Source organism: Propithecus coquereli, unplaced genomic scaffold (genome assembly GCF_000956105.1).
Source record: "Propithecus coquereli isolate 6110/MARCELLA unplaced genomic scaffold, Pcoq_1.0 Scaffold206, whole genome shotgun sequence".
NCBI classification, from domain to species: domain Eukaryota; kingdom Metazoa; phylum Chordata; class Mammalia; order Primates; family Indriidae; genus Propithecus; species Propithecus coquereli.
The window spans coordinates 3,817,173-3,834,670 of NW_012145634.1; the positions used below are offsets into that span (position 1 = coordinate 3,817,173).

The 17,498-nt window shown below is 48.9% G+C and overlaps 1 protein-coding gene across 1 annotated transcript; it reads right to left on the bottom strand.

The window, feature by feature from the left end:
• Window positions 1-11,219: 11,219 nt before the first annotated feature.
• Window positions 11,220-16,899, bottom strand: CRYBA4 (crystallin, beta A4). The gene is made up of 5 exons (XM_012644100.1): window positions 16,854-16,899; window positions 16,085-16,203; window positions 14,285-14,426; window positions 12,777-12,919; window positions 11,220-11,564 (listed from the first exon to the last, which is right to left on the bottom strand). The coding sequence occupies exons 1-5, from the start codon at window positions 16,890-16,892 to the stop codon at window positions 11,417-11,419; spliced, it is 591 nt and encodes a 196-aa protein (XP_012499554.1). The 5' UTR covers window positions 16,893-16,899; the 3' UTR covers window positions 11,220-11,416.
• Between the last annotated feature and the right edge of the window lie 599 nt (window positions 16,900-17,498).

Consider the following 17,498-nt stretch of genomic DNA (forward strand, 5'->3'; position numbering starts at 1 on the left):
CTCCGTGCACCCCCAGCCCCATCAATGTATCTCTTGTGCATTTCGCCAAGTCATCCGCACCCCACCCCGTCGGCACCATGGTCCCTGCCTCCGTCAGTCATCCCCTTCTGGGCCCCCTTCCAATCTGTTCTCCTTGCCGCAGATTTTCAAAATGCAAAGCTGACCTCACCCCTTTCCCGCCTACAGCCCCACCGGTGTCAGGATGAGGAGCAAGCTTTCTCTACCTTCCCCGGCAAGGCCGGGCTCCATCTGGCCCCTGCCGGGGTCCACATCCCGTCCCTCACCAAGCTCCCGCCCCAGCCGCCCACCTCCCAGAGCAGCCCCACCTCATGGTCTGCAGAGAACCTTCTCTGACCTCCGGGTGAAAGTCGGTTCCTTTAGGCGCACGTGCTCTTGGATGGGCGGGACCCCTCTCCCGCAGGGGTGAGTCCAGTGAGCGATTGCGGGTCCACTTGCTCATCTGTCACACACACACACACACAGAGCCCACAACTGATCTGCGAGACTCTTCATGGGAGAAACCTGCTCTATTGTTGCACCCCGGCATCGCCAGGGCTTGGGAAGGGTCTTCAATGTTCATCTGTCAAAAGAAAGACTAAATCTTGAAGCTTAGAATGCAGTGGTTCTGGAACTCTCCGAAACGGTTCTACGGATGAACAAACAGAGACCCAGAGAAGAAAAGTGGCTTTCCCAAGGTCTCTGTTCCAGTAAGGCCACACAGAGGGTGTCATTCTGGGGTCTCCGGGGGCCCCAGCCTCTTCTGCCCTCCAAAAATCACCCTCTTCCTTTGTAAGCCAATCAAACGCCTCAACTGCCCACCCTGACACGGCTGCAGAAATGCAGTCCCCTCTCAGGGACGTGTCTGCCTTGCCGGGTTGGTCTGGCATCTTCGTCACTTGCTTCAAACATCTGCCCCTGTCACCTTGGTCACCTCAACCTGTCTCCTGCACAATCTTGAGGCCCATTATCCTCTCCCCAGATGGAGGCCCCGCCCCACCCTCATTGTTCCCCGCAGGACACACAACACAAAGCTCTTGGGGAAGACACTGAGGACGTTTGGGGCGAGTAACACTTACTGAGCATTTACTGTGTTCCAGCTTCTGGGCTAAATGCTATAAATGCAATAGCTGTTAAAAGCCCAGTGGCATCAGGTATTGGCACTATCCCCATTTTACAGACAAGGAAACTGGGGCTAAACAGATACAACTTGAAGGTGTCTGAGCCAAGATTCAGCCCCAGTGGTCTGCGTCCAGACCCTGGCCTCATGAGGCCCCCTCCCCAGCCCATCCCGCTATGCCTTCCCGGGCTCCATCACCCCGCAGCTGACCAGCAGCCCCTGCACGGTGGCTCCTGTCTACTCCAGCCTGCCCACCCCCATGCGGCCACGCCACAGCCGCGCTGCAGAGTAGTACATTCTTTATTCATGAGATGCATCTGGGCTCTCCACAAGTCAGCTATGAATGCCACAGTGCCTGCAGCGGGGAGGTAGAGCATTCTGGAGCCAAAGCCTTCCAGAGGGCGGGCAGGGCACCCGGCTCTAGCAGGGGCACCCACTGGGCCTGCAGAGCACAGCGTGGGGTTGGGGACAAAGTGATCAGTGCTTTTGATCCCTTTGCATCCTGGCCTGCACTAAGGGAGCAGCACAGAGCCCGGGGGGTTGGGGAGATGGGAAACGGGGGACACTAATATTAGTCGAGCACCTCCTCGAGCCCACACAAAGCCCTACAAAGCAGGGATTTCTTGTGCCCACTTTATAGAGGAGCAAACTGGGGCTGGCAGAAGGGAAGCAAACTCTTTCTGAATGTACAACCCTGCTTTGTCTCTCCTTCCCCTTAAAAAGAGGAGAGTTTAAGTGGCTATAAAGATGTCCTCAACATCACCAGAAAACTCAATGTAAAATAAGATAGGAAAATGAGGCCCAGGGAGAAGAATACGGAGTAAGAGATGAAGTTCTTCTTTGAAGTTCCTGCCTCATGAACTGTACATTGGTTCCGAGCGCCCTGGAAGCCAATGCAAAGAGGGTTACGAGTGAAATGGAATTAGTTTCACAAGTGTCCAATGTCTGCAAAGAGAAGAGAAACTAGATGCATAGAGATACAGCTATGGCTGGCATTGGAAACAGAGGCGGCTCAGGCCCCCAAATCTCATCTCAGATGCCCCCCGTCCTAAGAACTGGCCCTTCCTTCCCTTCCCCGTGTCCCTCCAACCCCCACCCCTGGCAGGATCACAGTCTCCCAGCAGCGCCTAGGAGGGTGTGTTTCCATACCTCACCACCAGGTGTCAGTGCGGGGCAGGTCTCAGGACGAGGTTTGTTGGCGGCCGCGAGCCTGGTGGGCGGCAGGGGTGCGCGGGGAACCTTGCCTGTGCTTGAACCCAACAAAGAAATCAGTCTCCTGCTCAGCGGAATCAGGCTGCACGGCACCCCACAGGGGGACAGAAGGAAGAGGCTTGGACTGTCAGGAGTCCAGGGTTCGAATCCCAGCTCTGCTTCCAGTGCTCTGTGCAAACTTGAACACCTCAGCTTGCCTGTCTTCTCATCCGAGTGAGGGGGGAGCCCTGATAATGCTTGCTGGGGGAAGAGGAAACTGATACAGGGATGGAGAACGATCATGGTTACTAAGGCCTGGGGCAGGCAGACGCTGAAGGACCTGGCCCCGCACAGTAGCTCACGCCTGTAGTCCCAGCACTTTGGGAGGCCAAAGCAGGAGGATCCCTTGAGCCCAGAGGTTCGAGGCTGCAGTGAGCTATGATGACACCACTGCACTCCAGCCTGGGTGACAAAGTGAAACCATGTCTCAAAAAAAGAAGACGAAGAAGAAAAAAGAAGTTGAAGGAACAAGAACTTTTAAGGTATGGGGGGGGAGGGGCCACCTTCCAGGAAACAAAAGCCACCAGGGGCCCCCATTTGGGGATGGGAGGGGCCGTGGTGAGCTCCTCTTTGTCTCTTATGGTGGGTCTGGGGGAGTAGACCAATCAGGGCTTCTTCAAACATAAATGACAGAAACCTATCTTAAAATGTCTTAAGACATAAAAAAAAAAAAACAAAACAGAGAGGGTGTGCTTTGGCTCATGCGATGAAAAGCGAATGGGGTGTCCGCGTAACAGGATGCTTAGACTCATTCTCTCCATCCCTGGCCTCTGTTTGCTCCTGCACTGGTTTCGTTTGCAGGCTGCCGTGGGTGGCAGGTTCCAAGCTTACAGCCTAGCCACCTCCCAAGCCCAGCATGACGACAGCTGCTCTTCCTGGACCGGTCCAACCAAAGTTCCAGACCTGACTCTCACTGGCTGAACTTGGGTCATGTGCTGACCCATCCTGGACCCAGTCGCGGTGACTATTATTGGCCAGCCATGGATTACGTCCTGCCTCTGGAAGTGGGGTGGGTCAACCCCATCCAATGCCTTGACTCTGAAAACTGCAGCTTCTCCCAGAAGCTACTAAGGGTCCCCGGACACCTCCTGGAGGAATCTCTGGTGACCCACGGGCCTGCCTCCCTGACGTTTTGTGTCAAGAGAAGATTCCTGGAGCTCAGGGCAGAAAAAGGAAGGACCTCCCCACCCTAAGATATTTCCCCTCCATTAATGTTGTAATTATAGCAACTGTAAACAGAGGCCCCAGGAAGTAGGAGTGGCGGGTGGGGATCCCCCACCATCAAGCCAGGGTAAAGCCACACTGGCTCATTTCCCTCCTCGGGGAGGTGGAGTCTCAGGCCTGCCCCTGGGTGGCAGCTGCCAGGTCAGAACTGCTGGCTGTGTGCGTGCTGGCCCCGTGTCCGGCGCGGAGTGGGCACTCAGCAGCTACTGTCCCGGCTGTCGTGAGATGGCGCTTACTGTAATTGTCGTTGCTTTGGGCTTCGTGTTCTCGGGGAGCTGCGAGACAAAGCTGCTCTCTCTCCCCTCCTCTCGCCTCCCCCTCCCTCCCTCTCATAAACAGACCCAAGATGTGTAAGATCTTCAACTTTTCACCCCCTTTCATTCTAGGCAGTTTCTTTACACCTACGGTTCCCACTGAAGCCTTTTTCACAGCTTCTTTGCTCCTGGGGGCGTGACTCAGCGCAGGTAGACCAGGGACAGGAGGAAAAACCCGACAGATTGAGGCAAAGGGAGCGGGAGGGGGCAGAGGAAGAATAGGAAAGAGAACTCAAACCCCTTTTTTTTTCCCATCTTGTCTAATTGCTCTGGCTAGAATGTCCCATTCCGTGTTAAGCAGAAATGGTAAGACTTGGCATCCTTGTCCTGTTCCTGATCTTAAAGGAAAAGCTTTCAGCTCTTCACCGTGGAGTGTGATGTTAGCTGCGGGTTTTCATGTGCGGACTTTATTATGTTGCAGGACATGCCTTCTAGGCCTGATTTGTTGAGAGCTTCTGTCAAAAAGATGTTGAATTTTTTTCAGTGCTTTTTCTGCATCTACTGAGATGATCAAATGGTTTTTGTCCTTCTTTCTGTTTCTGTGGTGTATCCCATTTATTGGTTTGTGTGTGTTGAACCATCCTTGCATCCCAGAGATAAATCCCACTTGATCGTGGCAAATAATCCTTTTAATGTGCTGTTGTTTTCAGTTAGTATTCTGTTGAGGATTTATTTATCTGTGCTCACCAGGGATATTGGCCTGTAGTTTTCTTTAACTGTGTCCTTGTCTGGCTTTATATCAAGTGAATGCTGGTCTCAGAAAATGAGTTTGGAAATATTCCTTCTTCTTCAATTTTTTGGAAGCGTTTGAGAAAGACTGGTATCGGTTCTTCCTTAAATGTCTGATGGAATTCCATCATGAGGACATCTGGTCCTGGGCTTTTCTTTGATGGGAGATTTTTGGGGGGCAACGGACCTAAATACACACTTCTCAAAAGAAGACATGCAAATGGCCAACAAATAAATCAATGAAGAAAATGCCCAATAGCGCTAATCATCAGGGAAATGCAAATTAAAACTACAGTGGGATTCCACCTTGCCCTTTTCAGGATGTTGCGATCAGAAAGATGAAAGATAAGCGTGGGCGAACGTGTGGAGAACAGGGAACCCTTCCACACGGCTGGTGGGAATGTAAATTAGTACAACCATTATGGAAAACAGCATGGAGCTTCCTCGGAAAACCAAAAATAGAAACACCATATGATCCAGCAATCCCACTGCTGGGCATTTATTCAAAGGAAATGATACCGATATGTCAAAGAGATATCTGCACTCTGAAGTTCATTGGGCATTATTGGCAATAGCCAAGATACGGAATCAGCCTAACTGCCCGTCAACGGATGAATGGGCTTTTAGAAAATGTGTGTGTTTACACGTGGCTTTTAAAAGGGGGAAATTCTGTCATTTTTGACAACCTGGTTGAACCTGGGGGACATTATGCTAAGTGAAATTAGCCAGGCACAGAAGACAAAACAAATACTCCATGTTCTTTCGATCCGCTTAAGTGTGAAATCTAAAGAGGCTGAATTCATAGACGTCAAGAGTGGAATGGTGGTTCCCAGAGCTGGGAGGTGGGGGGTGTGTGGGGAAGGGGAGATGTTGATCAAAAGGTGCAAAGATTCAGTTAGACAGGAGAAATAAGTTTTAGGGATCTATTGCACAGAATGGTGACGATGATAAATAATAATGCGTTGCATATTGTAAAATTGCTAAGAGTAGATTTTAAATGTTTTCACCACAAAAAAAATAAATAAATCTGTGAGGCGATGGATCTGTTCATCAGCCTGATTTAATCATGCCACATTGTAAACATATATCAGAACACCACATGCTACCCCATAAATATATGCAATTATTATTTGTCAATTAAAAGCAAATTTTCAATAAATAAACGATTTTTTAAAAAGCAAGAGGAGCTTCATATTATAATATGTAGCATGTGATTTTCACAGCACGTTTCCAAGTGTTAACTTCCTGAACCCTCACAACAGCCCCTCCCCTTTAAGAGGTGAGGAAACTGAGGCTCAGTGAGGTCAAGCAGCTCCCAGAAGGTCACTGTGTCTAGGAAACACGGGACCCAGGGGTCGCGCCAGGTGTGTGCAACTCCGAAGGTGTTGTCTTCCCCTGTGCCATGCCACCCGCTCACAGGTATAAATAGCTGGTCGACAAGGCTGAAGGAAGCAGCAACGTGGACAGTGCTTGCTGTGTGGCCTCTGACGAGTCCCTTCCCCTCTCTGGGCCAAGAGTTTGCTGGTTTTGGATCCACAGACCTGGACTCTGAGGTCAGTCCTGTTGGCTGTGCTTGGAGTTCCAGGTGATGAGTGTTCCATGCCTACCACTTACTTCTGACCAAATAGCATCAATAATGTAAGCTCTCTTCCCTTTATAGCCTGGGAAAATTGATCTCCTGGCAAGATATGAAAAATAATTTCACGGTCTGTTTCCTCCTCTCTCAAGAAAGTCCCTGACAAATTGTCTCTTTATTGTCTGTTGCTCCAGCATCATCTCACATTTGGGGTCTCATTTTTTATGGTTGCCAGCCTTACTCTTGGCTCTGACTTGGGCTGGCTCTTAATACAGCCACCATCAAATTCCAATGAGGCTCCTCCATTCATTCATTCATTCATTCAACAAATATTGCCTGCTTTGCCCCAGGATCTGAGGTTTTCCTATGATAGATAAGAAGCTTCACAGTTAGTTCATACTAAAGTGTGAGGGGCTACGTTCTTAAATCTTTTAAGGCAGAACATGAGCCCAGCAACTTATTGTTTATAAATTTAACTTGTGCACATTATCTCTTTAATCCGTCCCCAGAACTTTGCACAACTCATAGTGGGCTCAATGCTCCTACAGGCTGGGTAGCCTCGGGCAAGTTGCTTGACCTCTCTGAGCCTTTGAGCCTCAAGTTTCTGATGGGTTTTAAGGGAATAATAATTATGTCAAGAAGTCACTATGTGGTTTAAATTCTATCACATGTGAAAGGGATGAACACAATATGTACCACTGATATTATTATTATCATCATTATTATGAGAAAAATATGCTCTAGGTAGAGGGATTGGGGTGGAGATGAGGGAGGAGGTGAAAGCGAAGGGATAGAGGAAGGTAGACTAATACTAATAACAACAGTAAGGATACTAACAATTTCCGCCAGCCTTTACTGAGAGCTTGCCAAGTACCTTGCGCATGCCCTGGGCACAGGTATGTATAATACGTTAACTTTTCACAAGCAAAGAGGTGAGTGTTGTGTTCCCCCACTGAACAGATGAGAAGACTGAGGTTACACGCTGATAAGCCAGGATGCAAACCCAGGGCTATGACAGCTTCTTCCCCAGAGGCTGGTTCCAATTCTGCGCCGTAAAGGTCAGAGGACAACCCCTCTATAGTGGTGTGCAGCTGAGCCCTTACATCCAGTGCCTTCCAGGGTTTCAGGGTTTAGACTGAAGACAGGTCTGGCTGGAAGATGGGGGCCAGGCCCAGCCTCATCACAAGCCTTAGCAAAACCTCAGAGTCCACAGAGATTGACTTCAGGCCCTCTCTCTAAATTGTCCTCACCCTATGTCTTCCTAATGCCCATTCTCTAGGACTGACCATGAGACCACTTCCTAGGCAGTACCCCTGCCCCCACGGCAACACTTACCACTTCCACAGTACATTTTCTAAAGCCTTTTAGGAAAATAATTCATACTAGGCTGTGAATGGCTACCATGCCTAACTCCAGCATTTCCTACCTTACGTTCCACAGGTCACTCATAATACAAGATCCTCCACCAAAATAAAAGAAAAGAAAAAAGAAAGAAAGAAAATACAATAATAATAATTATTACTCGGTCAAATAAGTTTGGAAAACTCTAACTACTCTATTTTCCCTTCCAGAGATTCACAGTACATGTTAAACTATTGCAGGCTCTGCGATGTCCTGCAGTACAAATACCAACAATACCCAAACCTATTGGACATAGTATTTTTTTCAAGGAGCAGTATAACGACAACTGTGTAACAGTCTTTGATAATCCTAAGGATCCATGACAGCATGGAGGGTAATATCTCTCTCCCCCGACAAGTATGTAAATCCCTCAAGGCAAAGAATTGTGTCTATTTTGTTCCCTATTCGATACTCAGAGCCTGGAATAGTGTCTGCTACATAGTAGACATTTGAGAAATGTTTGATGAATGAATGCTCAAAGGAGCAGGTAAGATCTGTGTTCTAGTCTTCTTGGCTTAGCCTTCAACTTGCTGTATGGCCTTGGGCAAGTCCCATTTCCCTACGTGTTAGAAAGGGATGAGACAAAATTATGCATTCTCCATAGAGGCACTAGGACAATAGTCAGGAAGTGAGAATTGGTCTTCCAAAGCAAAAAAAAAAAAAAAAAATCTTACTCTTTATGTATAAAGCACAGATATACATACAGGGCATATCCATTATGTAGACATTATATCTGTGGTATTAAAACTTCATGGTGGGAAGTGATTAGGAAAATAATGTCCAAAAAGACTCCTTAGGAAGGTGATAATGAAAAAAACCAAAAAGGCTAAGAAACACTAGACTTGATGATCTAGGAGGTTCCTTTCAGGTCTGACAGTCTATGAACGTTTGACTCTAGCGACAGGGTGTTGGTGGGAAATCTCCCAGGGAGGAGTGTTCTAGGAACAGGGAACAGCAAGAACCAAAAACCTCAGATGGGAATAAACCTGGTGTTTGGGACTGAATTGCGTGTCCCCATTGCAGCTGAAATAGCTTAGTTGGGAGAGTATTAGACCGAATCGTGTTCCACCCGAATTCACATGTTGACGCTCCAACCCCCAGTATCTCAGAATATGACCATACTTGGAGATAAGGTCTTGACAGAGGTGATTAAGTTAAAGTGAGGCATCAGGGTGGGTCCCTAATCCAATAAGCACGTCCTCATAGGAAGAGGAAGAGACACCAAGAGTGCACACACATAGCGGTGCGACCACGTGAACACACAGGCAGAAAGGCACACACACGTCTTCTAGACAAGCAGAGAGCTTCCGGAGAAACTGACCTGGCTGGCACATTGAACTTGGACTTCCAGGCTCCAGAACTATGAGAAAATACATTCCCGTGCTTTGAGCCACCCAGGCTGTGGTGTTCTATTATGGCAGCCCGAACAGATTCGCACACCTGGCGTCTTTCAGTAACAACCCACGCAGGGACACGAGGTCAGAGAGGCTGCAGGGGGAGGCAGATGATGGTGGCAAGACTCGTAGGACTAGGAAAAATACTGTTTGGGGGGTTTGTTTTGTTTTGTTTTTTCTTGGAATGGGATGGGGAGCGTGCGAGGGTCTTGAGCAGGAGAGTGACAAGGTCTGCCTTACATTTTTAACAGGGCCACGCTGGCCGCTGGGTGGAGAGCAGACCATTCAGGGACAAAGACAGAAGCAGAGAGGCCACGAGGAGCAGGTAGAAGAGGCTCACTCGGACCAGCATGGCAGCAGTGGGGATGGCGGTAGGTGGTTGGATTTTCGTACATTAAGAGTAGAGTCCGTAGGCATCGCCGGTGGATTAGATTGCAGGATATGAGAGAAAGGGGAGAGTTGTGGATCATTCCAAAGGTTTGGCCTGAACAGCTGGAAAAGTGCAGCTTCGGTTTGGGGTGGGTTCTGTCTGAGGTGTGCATTGGACATCCAGGCGGAGGTGTAGAGAGGCCATTGGGTATTATATTCAGCGACAGAGCCCAGAGGGGAGGTCTGAGCAGATGTAAGCACCAAGGATGGTCATCCCCACCCCCACATCTGTCCCAGCCCTACAGCCCCCCTGTTCTTCCCCACCACAACCCTGATCACAGAATATTTGCAATCCAATGTGTACTTGTCTGTCTTCCTCGTCAAACTGAGTGAGAGAAAGGACTTTGTGTGTCTTGTTCACCACTGTATGTCCCAGGGCCTGGCACCCAGGAGATCCCAGGCAAATGACCTGTTGAATAAATGGGACGATGGCCCAATGAGGGGTTAAAAATTACTGCAGTGCATTTGTTTCTAAACATCCCCCTTCCCTTCCCGGGCCAGATAATGTTATCTTTTCCAACAGCCTGTTCAGTGCCCCACCCCTTCCTGTCTGCAACAGACTGATCGGGGACATTTGTGGGCAGAGGAAGATGGCCAAGAGAGCCCAGAAAAAGAGGCAGAAGGCTCGTGAGAGAGGTTTAGAGAATCTATATAAGAAAGAACCAGGAAAGAGTAGGAGGGGAGAGGAGGGGCAGGGGGCGGGGGCAAAGAGAGAGAGAGAGAGGGAGAGAACGATCTTACCACTCAGGTTGCAAGTGGAATGGGAGTTTCTTTCTTTGTTTCCTAGGCTTTCTTTGGATCGTGTAGGGTATTAAATGAGAGACTACAGGGTAGGGTGTGTGAGAGAAAATTTGGAAGAGAGGAAAGCAGTGTGAGAAGTTTCGCTAGGAGAAACACACTCTGTCCGTGCCAGGCTTTGAAAACCACAAGCTAGGAACAATTTATCGGGAAGACATAGCAATCATAAGCATACGTACCCCTAATAACAGAGTATCACATTTTCCAAAGAAAAAAAAATCAGGAAGCGAAATGGACTCAGCTAAGAGGATATACAGATAAATTCAAATAACTAATAGCCCTTTCTCGGTCATCGACAAAAGTGCATTTTTAAAAAATAAGCAAAGATATAGAAAAATCTAACCAACACTATCAGCCAACTTGACCTAATTAACATTTACAGAACACTGTACCCAACAACTGCAGAATATACAAAATATAAATAATTTTCAAGGGCACCTTGAAGTCTATCAAAGATAGACCATCCTGGGCCATAAACTAAGTCTCAATTCATTTTAGAAAATTGAAATCTCATAGAGAGGATGTTCTCTGACCACAATGGACTTCAAATTCAAATTAGTAACAACAAAATATCTAGAAAAATCCTCAAGTATTCAGAATTTAGATAACATACCTTTAAATAACCCATGGGCCAAAAGAAAAAGAAATCACCAGAGAAACTAGAAAAATATCAAACTGAATGATAATGAAAACATATCAAATTAAAATTCATGGAAAGCAGCTAAAGCCATACCTCGAGGGAAATTTATAGCTCTAAATGACTCTATTGGAGGAGAAAAAAAGAGAGACCTAGAATTAATGACCCAAGAGTCTCACCTTAAGAAGCTAGGAAACCTTAGGACAAAGTAGATCTGAAGTAAACAGAAGAAAGGAGATACTAAATGCTAGGAAGAAAAATCAGTGAAACAAAACGCAGATGATAGAGAAAATTAGCAAAGCGAAACATCGGTTCTTTGGAAAGATTAATAAAATTGAAAAGCACGGTGAACACTGGACCTTCTTTTTTTATTACTTCGGCATTTTTGTGCCGGCCGTGCGGGGACGGGCCCGCATGGCACGGGCCCGCAGGGGTGCCGGGCGCACAGGGTTACAGTGAGAGGCGGCGGGAGAGAGCACGTGACGGCCTCCGGAGCTCCGCCCTCGCGGACGAGCGCGCATGCGCCCCTCCGTGCCCCGCCCCCGCTCACTGCTGGATCCGGCGGATGCTCTGCACCTGGAAGGTCTGCGCGTGAGAGCCCCACTCCCGGAAGTGCTTGTAGTCACCCGAATGGTGGTCACACTCCAGCACATACTGAAAACCTCGGTAGCCGGGAAACTGGGAGCAAACCCAGCTGGAAAAGGGGAGAGGCAGACAGTTACTCCACCCACAGAGGCACCAGCAGGGTAACCAAGACAGGGCAGCGAGATCCATGCTACAGACACGTTTCCAGCTTCCCTGCCCTTCCTCTAGAGCCCAGAGCGTGCCACGCTCTCTCCCCTACCACCAGGCCTTTGATCATGCTGTTCCCTCTGCCAGGAACACCATTCCAGCCCTTCTCTGCCTAGCCGAGTGGTCTTTGTCCCTCAGGCTGCAGCTGAATCGTCTCTTCATTAGGACAGCCTGACTCGTTCCCCAAATGAGCCACTGTCACTTATGGTACCTTTGTAGCACTCATGTGATTTGATAATTTTATTTGAAAAATGTCAGCCTCCATTTCCCTTTCTGTAAAAGAGGAAGTGGACTCAAGTGTCACCAGGGGTCCATCTTTCTCTAAGACAACAGGGCTCTCTGGTGGTTCCTGAGAAAACTAAAGACAAATAAACAAACAAACAAAAAGAACCTACCTCCCACCTTCACCCCTGCCCACCAGGAGCCAGAGGGAAAGTGGCTCTCACGTCCTCCCTAAATAAGGATCTCACACCCCAGCCGACAGTATCCTTTATGTCTGGGCATCCTCTCTCCCTCTTGTGGTCACAGCACCTGTCACCCTTCTCCCTCTAAGTCAAGATGGGAAAATGGGGCTGACTCTAGCAATAAGTAGGTGACCGGGCCTAGCCAATCAGAGCACCACATTCCTGTGGGCATGGTGATTGGTTCAAAGGTGAGCACATGATCTGAGTTGGACCAATGAGCACCTTTCTTGGAATCTTGGATAGAATCATTGAGAAAGGTCCACTGTCTTATGCTGGGGCTGGAATGTAAAAATGAAGCTGCCATCTTTGCCTTTACGAGGAAGAGCTCATCTGAGAATATAGCCACGTGGACACAGGCAGAGCAAGAGGGGGAGAAAGACGGATCCCTGCTGTAGCACCTGGATCTAGCTGTTCCTGAATCTAATTACAAAATCCCATAAATACCCTCTGGGTTTAAACCAGTTTGATCTGGGTATCCATCACTTGCAATCTCACAAATTCTGCCTGATACCTCCCTGTGCCTCAGTGTTCTCCTCTGGAACGTGGGCATCAGAACACAAAAGCCCCCAGCACGGTTTTCACAGAAGATAGCCCTACCCCTCCCAGCATCCTCTCTTTTCCCTGCCAGGCAGAGCCGTGGATACACTTACGCCCCAGAGTGCACATGGAAGGAGCCCACTTCATTGCCGTCCCAGCCCATGGCCTGGAGGGAGGGATAGTCATCACTCAGCTCTCCTTTCCTGCCCAGGAAGTTCTCTTGCTCGAAGATGGTCAGCCTGGAGTCACGGTGATTCTGCAGGCACAGGGAAAAGGGTCAGACTGCCAGGTGCCCAGATCCCCACCCTTGTCTCCCAAATCAGTCTTCCCTGCAAACCTTTTGGAAGAGCAATAAGGCAACAGGTACCAGAAACCTCGCAAGAGGGATACCACCTGCCTTTCTAGAAAGTTACACAAAGAAAATAATCATGAAACAAATATGCTCCAAGGATGTTCATCATAACAGTAAAATAGAAAAAAATCAACTTGAGTGTCCAACGATGGGGATTTGCGGAATAAATGATACAATGAACTTATTCACAAAATGGAATACCAGGGAGCTGCGAAAAGTGATGTTGCAAGTGAGGTTTAATCACTTGGAATGATGATCGTGATACATTTGCTCAGTGACAAAAGCTGGTTCCCTAGGTTCATTATGATTCCATTTTTATAAAAAAATTACATGTGTATAGATGTATAGATATAGGTAATATAGATAGAGATCTAGATATAGATACTAGATATACAGGTGGAGCATCCCTAATCCAAAAATCCAAAATCTGAAATGCTCCAAAATCTAAAATCTTTTGAGCGCTGATATGACACTCAAAGGAAATCGATCAATTGGAGCATTGCAGATTTTGAATTTTTGGATTAAGGATGCTCAACTGGTAAGCACTGAAAATATTGCAAAATCCAAAAAAATTCCAAAATCCAAAACACTTCTGGTCCCAAGCATTTCAGATAAGGGACACTCAACGACATAATCTGTGACTAGCAAATGAGACCAGAGGAAATCTCCAGCACTGATAGCAGTGGGCTTCTGGGTCAGACGTGTGATGATGAGCAACTTTTATTTTCTTATTCTGCCATATCAGGTTTTTCTTTCTGAATGTGGGATGATAAAGATGGTGACTTATGTAATTTTAAATTGACAAAAGTTATTTTGAAATAAAAAATAAAGTACACTTTTCTGAGCCTCAGTTTTTTCATCTGTAAGATGGGGATAATAATGCCCACCTCCACCCATATTCCACGAACAATAGTAAAATATAAAATCAGGAGCACTGGTAATGAATTGGGAGCAAGGAATGCAACCCTTCCTTCCCACCTGGCCCTGCCATCTGTGGTACCCAGTTTCTCCAAGGGTCCCTGAGTCACAAAAAGAGTGGCACAAAGGTCTCTCGCAGGGGCTCATAGCACAACCAAAGTTGCTGTGGGTTTAGAGTTTACAGCAGGCTCCGGCCAGATGCTATACATCCCCCTTCCCCATGACATAGGTGGCCCCATTTCAAGATGAAGAAACCCAGGCTCAGAGAGGAGAGAAACTGAAAAGCCCACAAATTCTGGGACATCTGATTCCCAAGTGCCCACTGCGGGACGTGGCAAGGGTAGGACTCACAGCGCAGGCCACAGGCCGGAAGGAGGTGAGCCTCTCGGAGGGGTAAGCCGTGTTGCCGCTCCAGGCATCCCAGCTTGGGTACTCACCCCTCTCCAGCACATACTGCTGACCTTGGAAGCCGGCGTGCTCAAAGCCCACCCACCTGCGGGCAGAGGGTAGAGCGTGTGGGAGGTAAGAGCTCCCTCACTGAGTTCAAGACCAGTGGTTATCATTCAAGTGCGACCGTGCCCCCAGGGGACACTGGCAATGCCTGGAGACATTTTTGGTTTTCACGACTGGGGGAGGACTGCGATGGCACCTAGCGGGTAGAGGCCAGGGATGCGCTAAACGTCCTACAATGCTCAAGACAAGCCCTGCCACAAACAATGATGCAGCTCAAAATACCAGTGGCGCTGAGGTTGAGGAACCCTATTCTGGACCCAGGGAAACTGCCCCACGCGGGCAGCTGCACAGAGGCCACGTAGGCGAGGCTCGACCACAGGCCGACCTTGGCCTTGGCAGGGTTCCTTGTGATCCTGCCGGGACGCGGGTAAACGGGCCGTCTTGTGAGCAGCTGCCACGAGACCGTTTCTCGTTTACCTCCCCCGGGCAGTTTCTCATCTGCCTCTGGCTCCCACGAGATATGGTGCTTCCCACCTCACCACGCCGTAGGGGACAGCAGCAGGCTGTAGCTGAAACATGGAAGTGACTCCCCAGCTACGGGGTGCCCACCATCCCAAAGGGGCCCCTTTGGTTTTGGTGTCATCCTGTGAGACAAGGGACACAGGAGGCTGATGCCACGTGGACCTTGCGTTTGCTATCTATATAGGTAATAACCTGTCCGAATCTATCCAGACTCAGTGTCTGCTTACCGGCCACGTCTGCCAGCCTGCTGGGCGTGTCCCTAGACAGGCCACCCATCCCATCTGAGCCCCATTCCCCTCCTGTACAAATCAGAAGCTCCAAGAATGTTTACCACATTCTTTTGTGATGTGTAAAAATCACCCAAGATGACCTCAGGTGGCACTCACAGGCAGAGTATTAAGTGACTCTGAATCACATAGAGAGACCATGTTCTCTTTTCAATCTACTTTCCAACCTTCTGGAAACTTCTATCCAATATGGCAGCCACTGGCCACATATAGCTAATTACATTTAAACTTAAATCAATTAAGATTAAATAAAATAAAAAGTTCAGTTCTTTAGGCATGGTTGCCACATTTCAAAGCCTCAGTGGTCACACATGGCCAGCTCTGAAATGGGCCGCGCAGATGTGGAACATTTCCGTCATTGCAGAAAGTTCTACCGAATGGCACTGATCTAGAAACCCTCAGTGTGTCATTCGTGTGCCCTTAATACCTCTCTACATCTTACTAATTTCTCTCTCTCTCTTTTTTAACAAAAAGAGATCCAGCCTCATGCTTAGAGTCTCAGAGAAGCAATAATATTTAGCTAAAAATTAATAGCTTTTTTACTATATTTATTTTCAGTTACCTTCTTTTGTTGGTGAGTGATACTGACTTTCAATTTATCCTAAGAGGGACATTTGAAACCCAACCCTGAATTCTAAGGGTCCACCCCTATAGGGCTGCCTCATCCAGTGAGCCAGGCCTATGTCAATGACACCCCTACAGTTGGGCAGTGCACAACCTATGCAACCTTACATGGCAGTCCTACACACTCCTTAGCACTTCAGCAGGGCACACGGGTACAGTAAGAGCCTGGAAATATAGATCCTAGAACATCTGAAAGTCCCAGCACCTCTCTCTAGAGTCCTTCCTGTTCACCCCTCAACCCGACTCAGTAGCCCCCTGGACTCACGCTCCACTCAGCACTTTCAAAGATCGCACGCTCTCAAAGCTGAGCTCCAGCACGCTGGGGCACTCGGCTGTGAATTCGTGCCGCCGGCCCTGGAAGCCCTCCTCGTCCCACACCACCATCTGTGTGGGAAAGAAAAGGTGGAGATCTACATCGGAGTCCTGCTGGGGGTGAGGGCTTGGGGGCTCACCCCAAACTCAGCGTGGAGCAGGGCCGGTAAGCAGGGATTGCAGACTCCATTGCCTCCAGGGGCCAGGCAGGCATGGGAGTGGGGGCGGCTGTGGAACACTGGACAGCACCGGCCACAGGCAAATGGGTGGCTCTACCCAGTGTCACCAATTGCTGCCATGTGGGAACGTGAGCCAGACTTTTCGATGTCTCCAGACAATCACTAAATCTGGATTTAAGTTAATATGGGGTCCTCCGGGTTTGGGGGCTGATGACGTGATGACAAATTCAAAAGCTTTTCTGTTTTTTAGAATACAGAGATGGTCAAAGAAACCATGCCCGAAGACTGTGTGCAGTCTCTGCCAGAGAGTGTCAACAGTTCAAGTTTGGAAACCAGGAGCCCCAAGTTCAAATTCGAGCTCCCTGTGGGTGGCCTTGGGCGAGTCCCTTCCCCACTCGGAGCCTCGGCTGCATCCTCTACAAAAAGGGCATAACCCCCTCCTCCAGGAAATCAACAGAGGTGAAGATAGGGGTTCTCTGGGCTTGGGGTTAACCTGCACCCCCCCACACTCCCTGGACGCCCCCTCCCCAGGCCTCTTCCTACCTTCCAGTGTCCCGCTGACTTGGCGCATTGCAGGGTCATGCTGGCCCCTTCCTACGGAGGAGAAGAACATGATTATCTTCCGCCTGACTCTCGGCTCTTCTCCTTGATGCTGAAGGCTGGTTTGGGCCAGGTCAGGCCCCAGATGGGGCCCCGGTGTGACTGGCTAGGGGCAAAGCGTGACCTCTCCCGCTTCTATCTTTTCCACCTGAGACCAATGCCACCTTCTGTCCTGGCCCCGTCTCGAACTTACCTGTTCCAAGTCCCGTTGCCTCTGAGCTCCCGCTCTATATTGTTTTCTCTGCCTGCCATAGGAAAATTTCTGTGGCTGCCAGGGGTGGATGCATCACCCCAGAAAGTGCCAAAATGCCCAGCTTACGAGAGCCCTTCCGAAGACAGCACCTACCCCAAAGAGGTAGCTCTGATGGTAGAAATTTACACGACAGGACTACAGGAATAATTTTGTTTCTAACATGGGGGTAGCAGGCTCTGGTCTTGATGGTTGGGGCCCGTCCTTGGCTAGGACGAGGCTGGCATTCAGGATGACACAGTGACATCCCCAGGATTGGGGACCTGAGCTCCCCGCCACCCCCCAAGCACGCTCACTCAGAGCTCTGATCCCACCCCTTCTCCAAACCTGGGACTTAC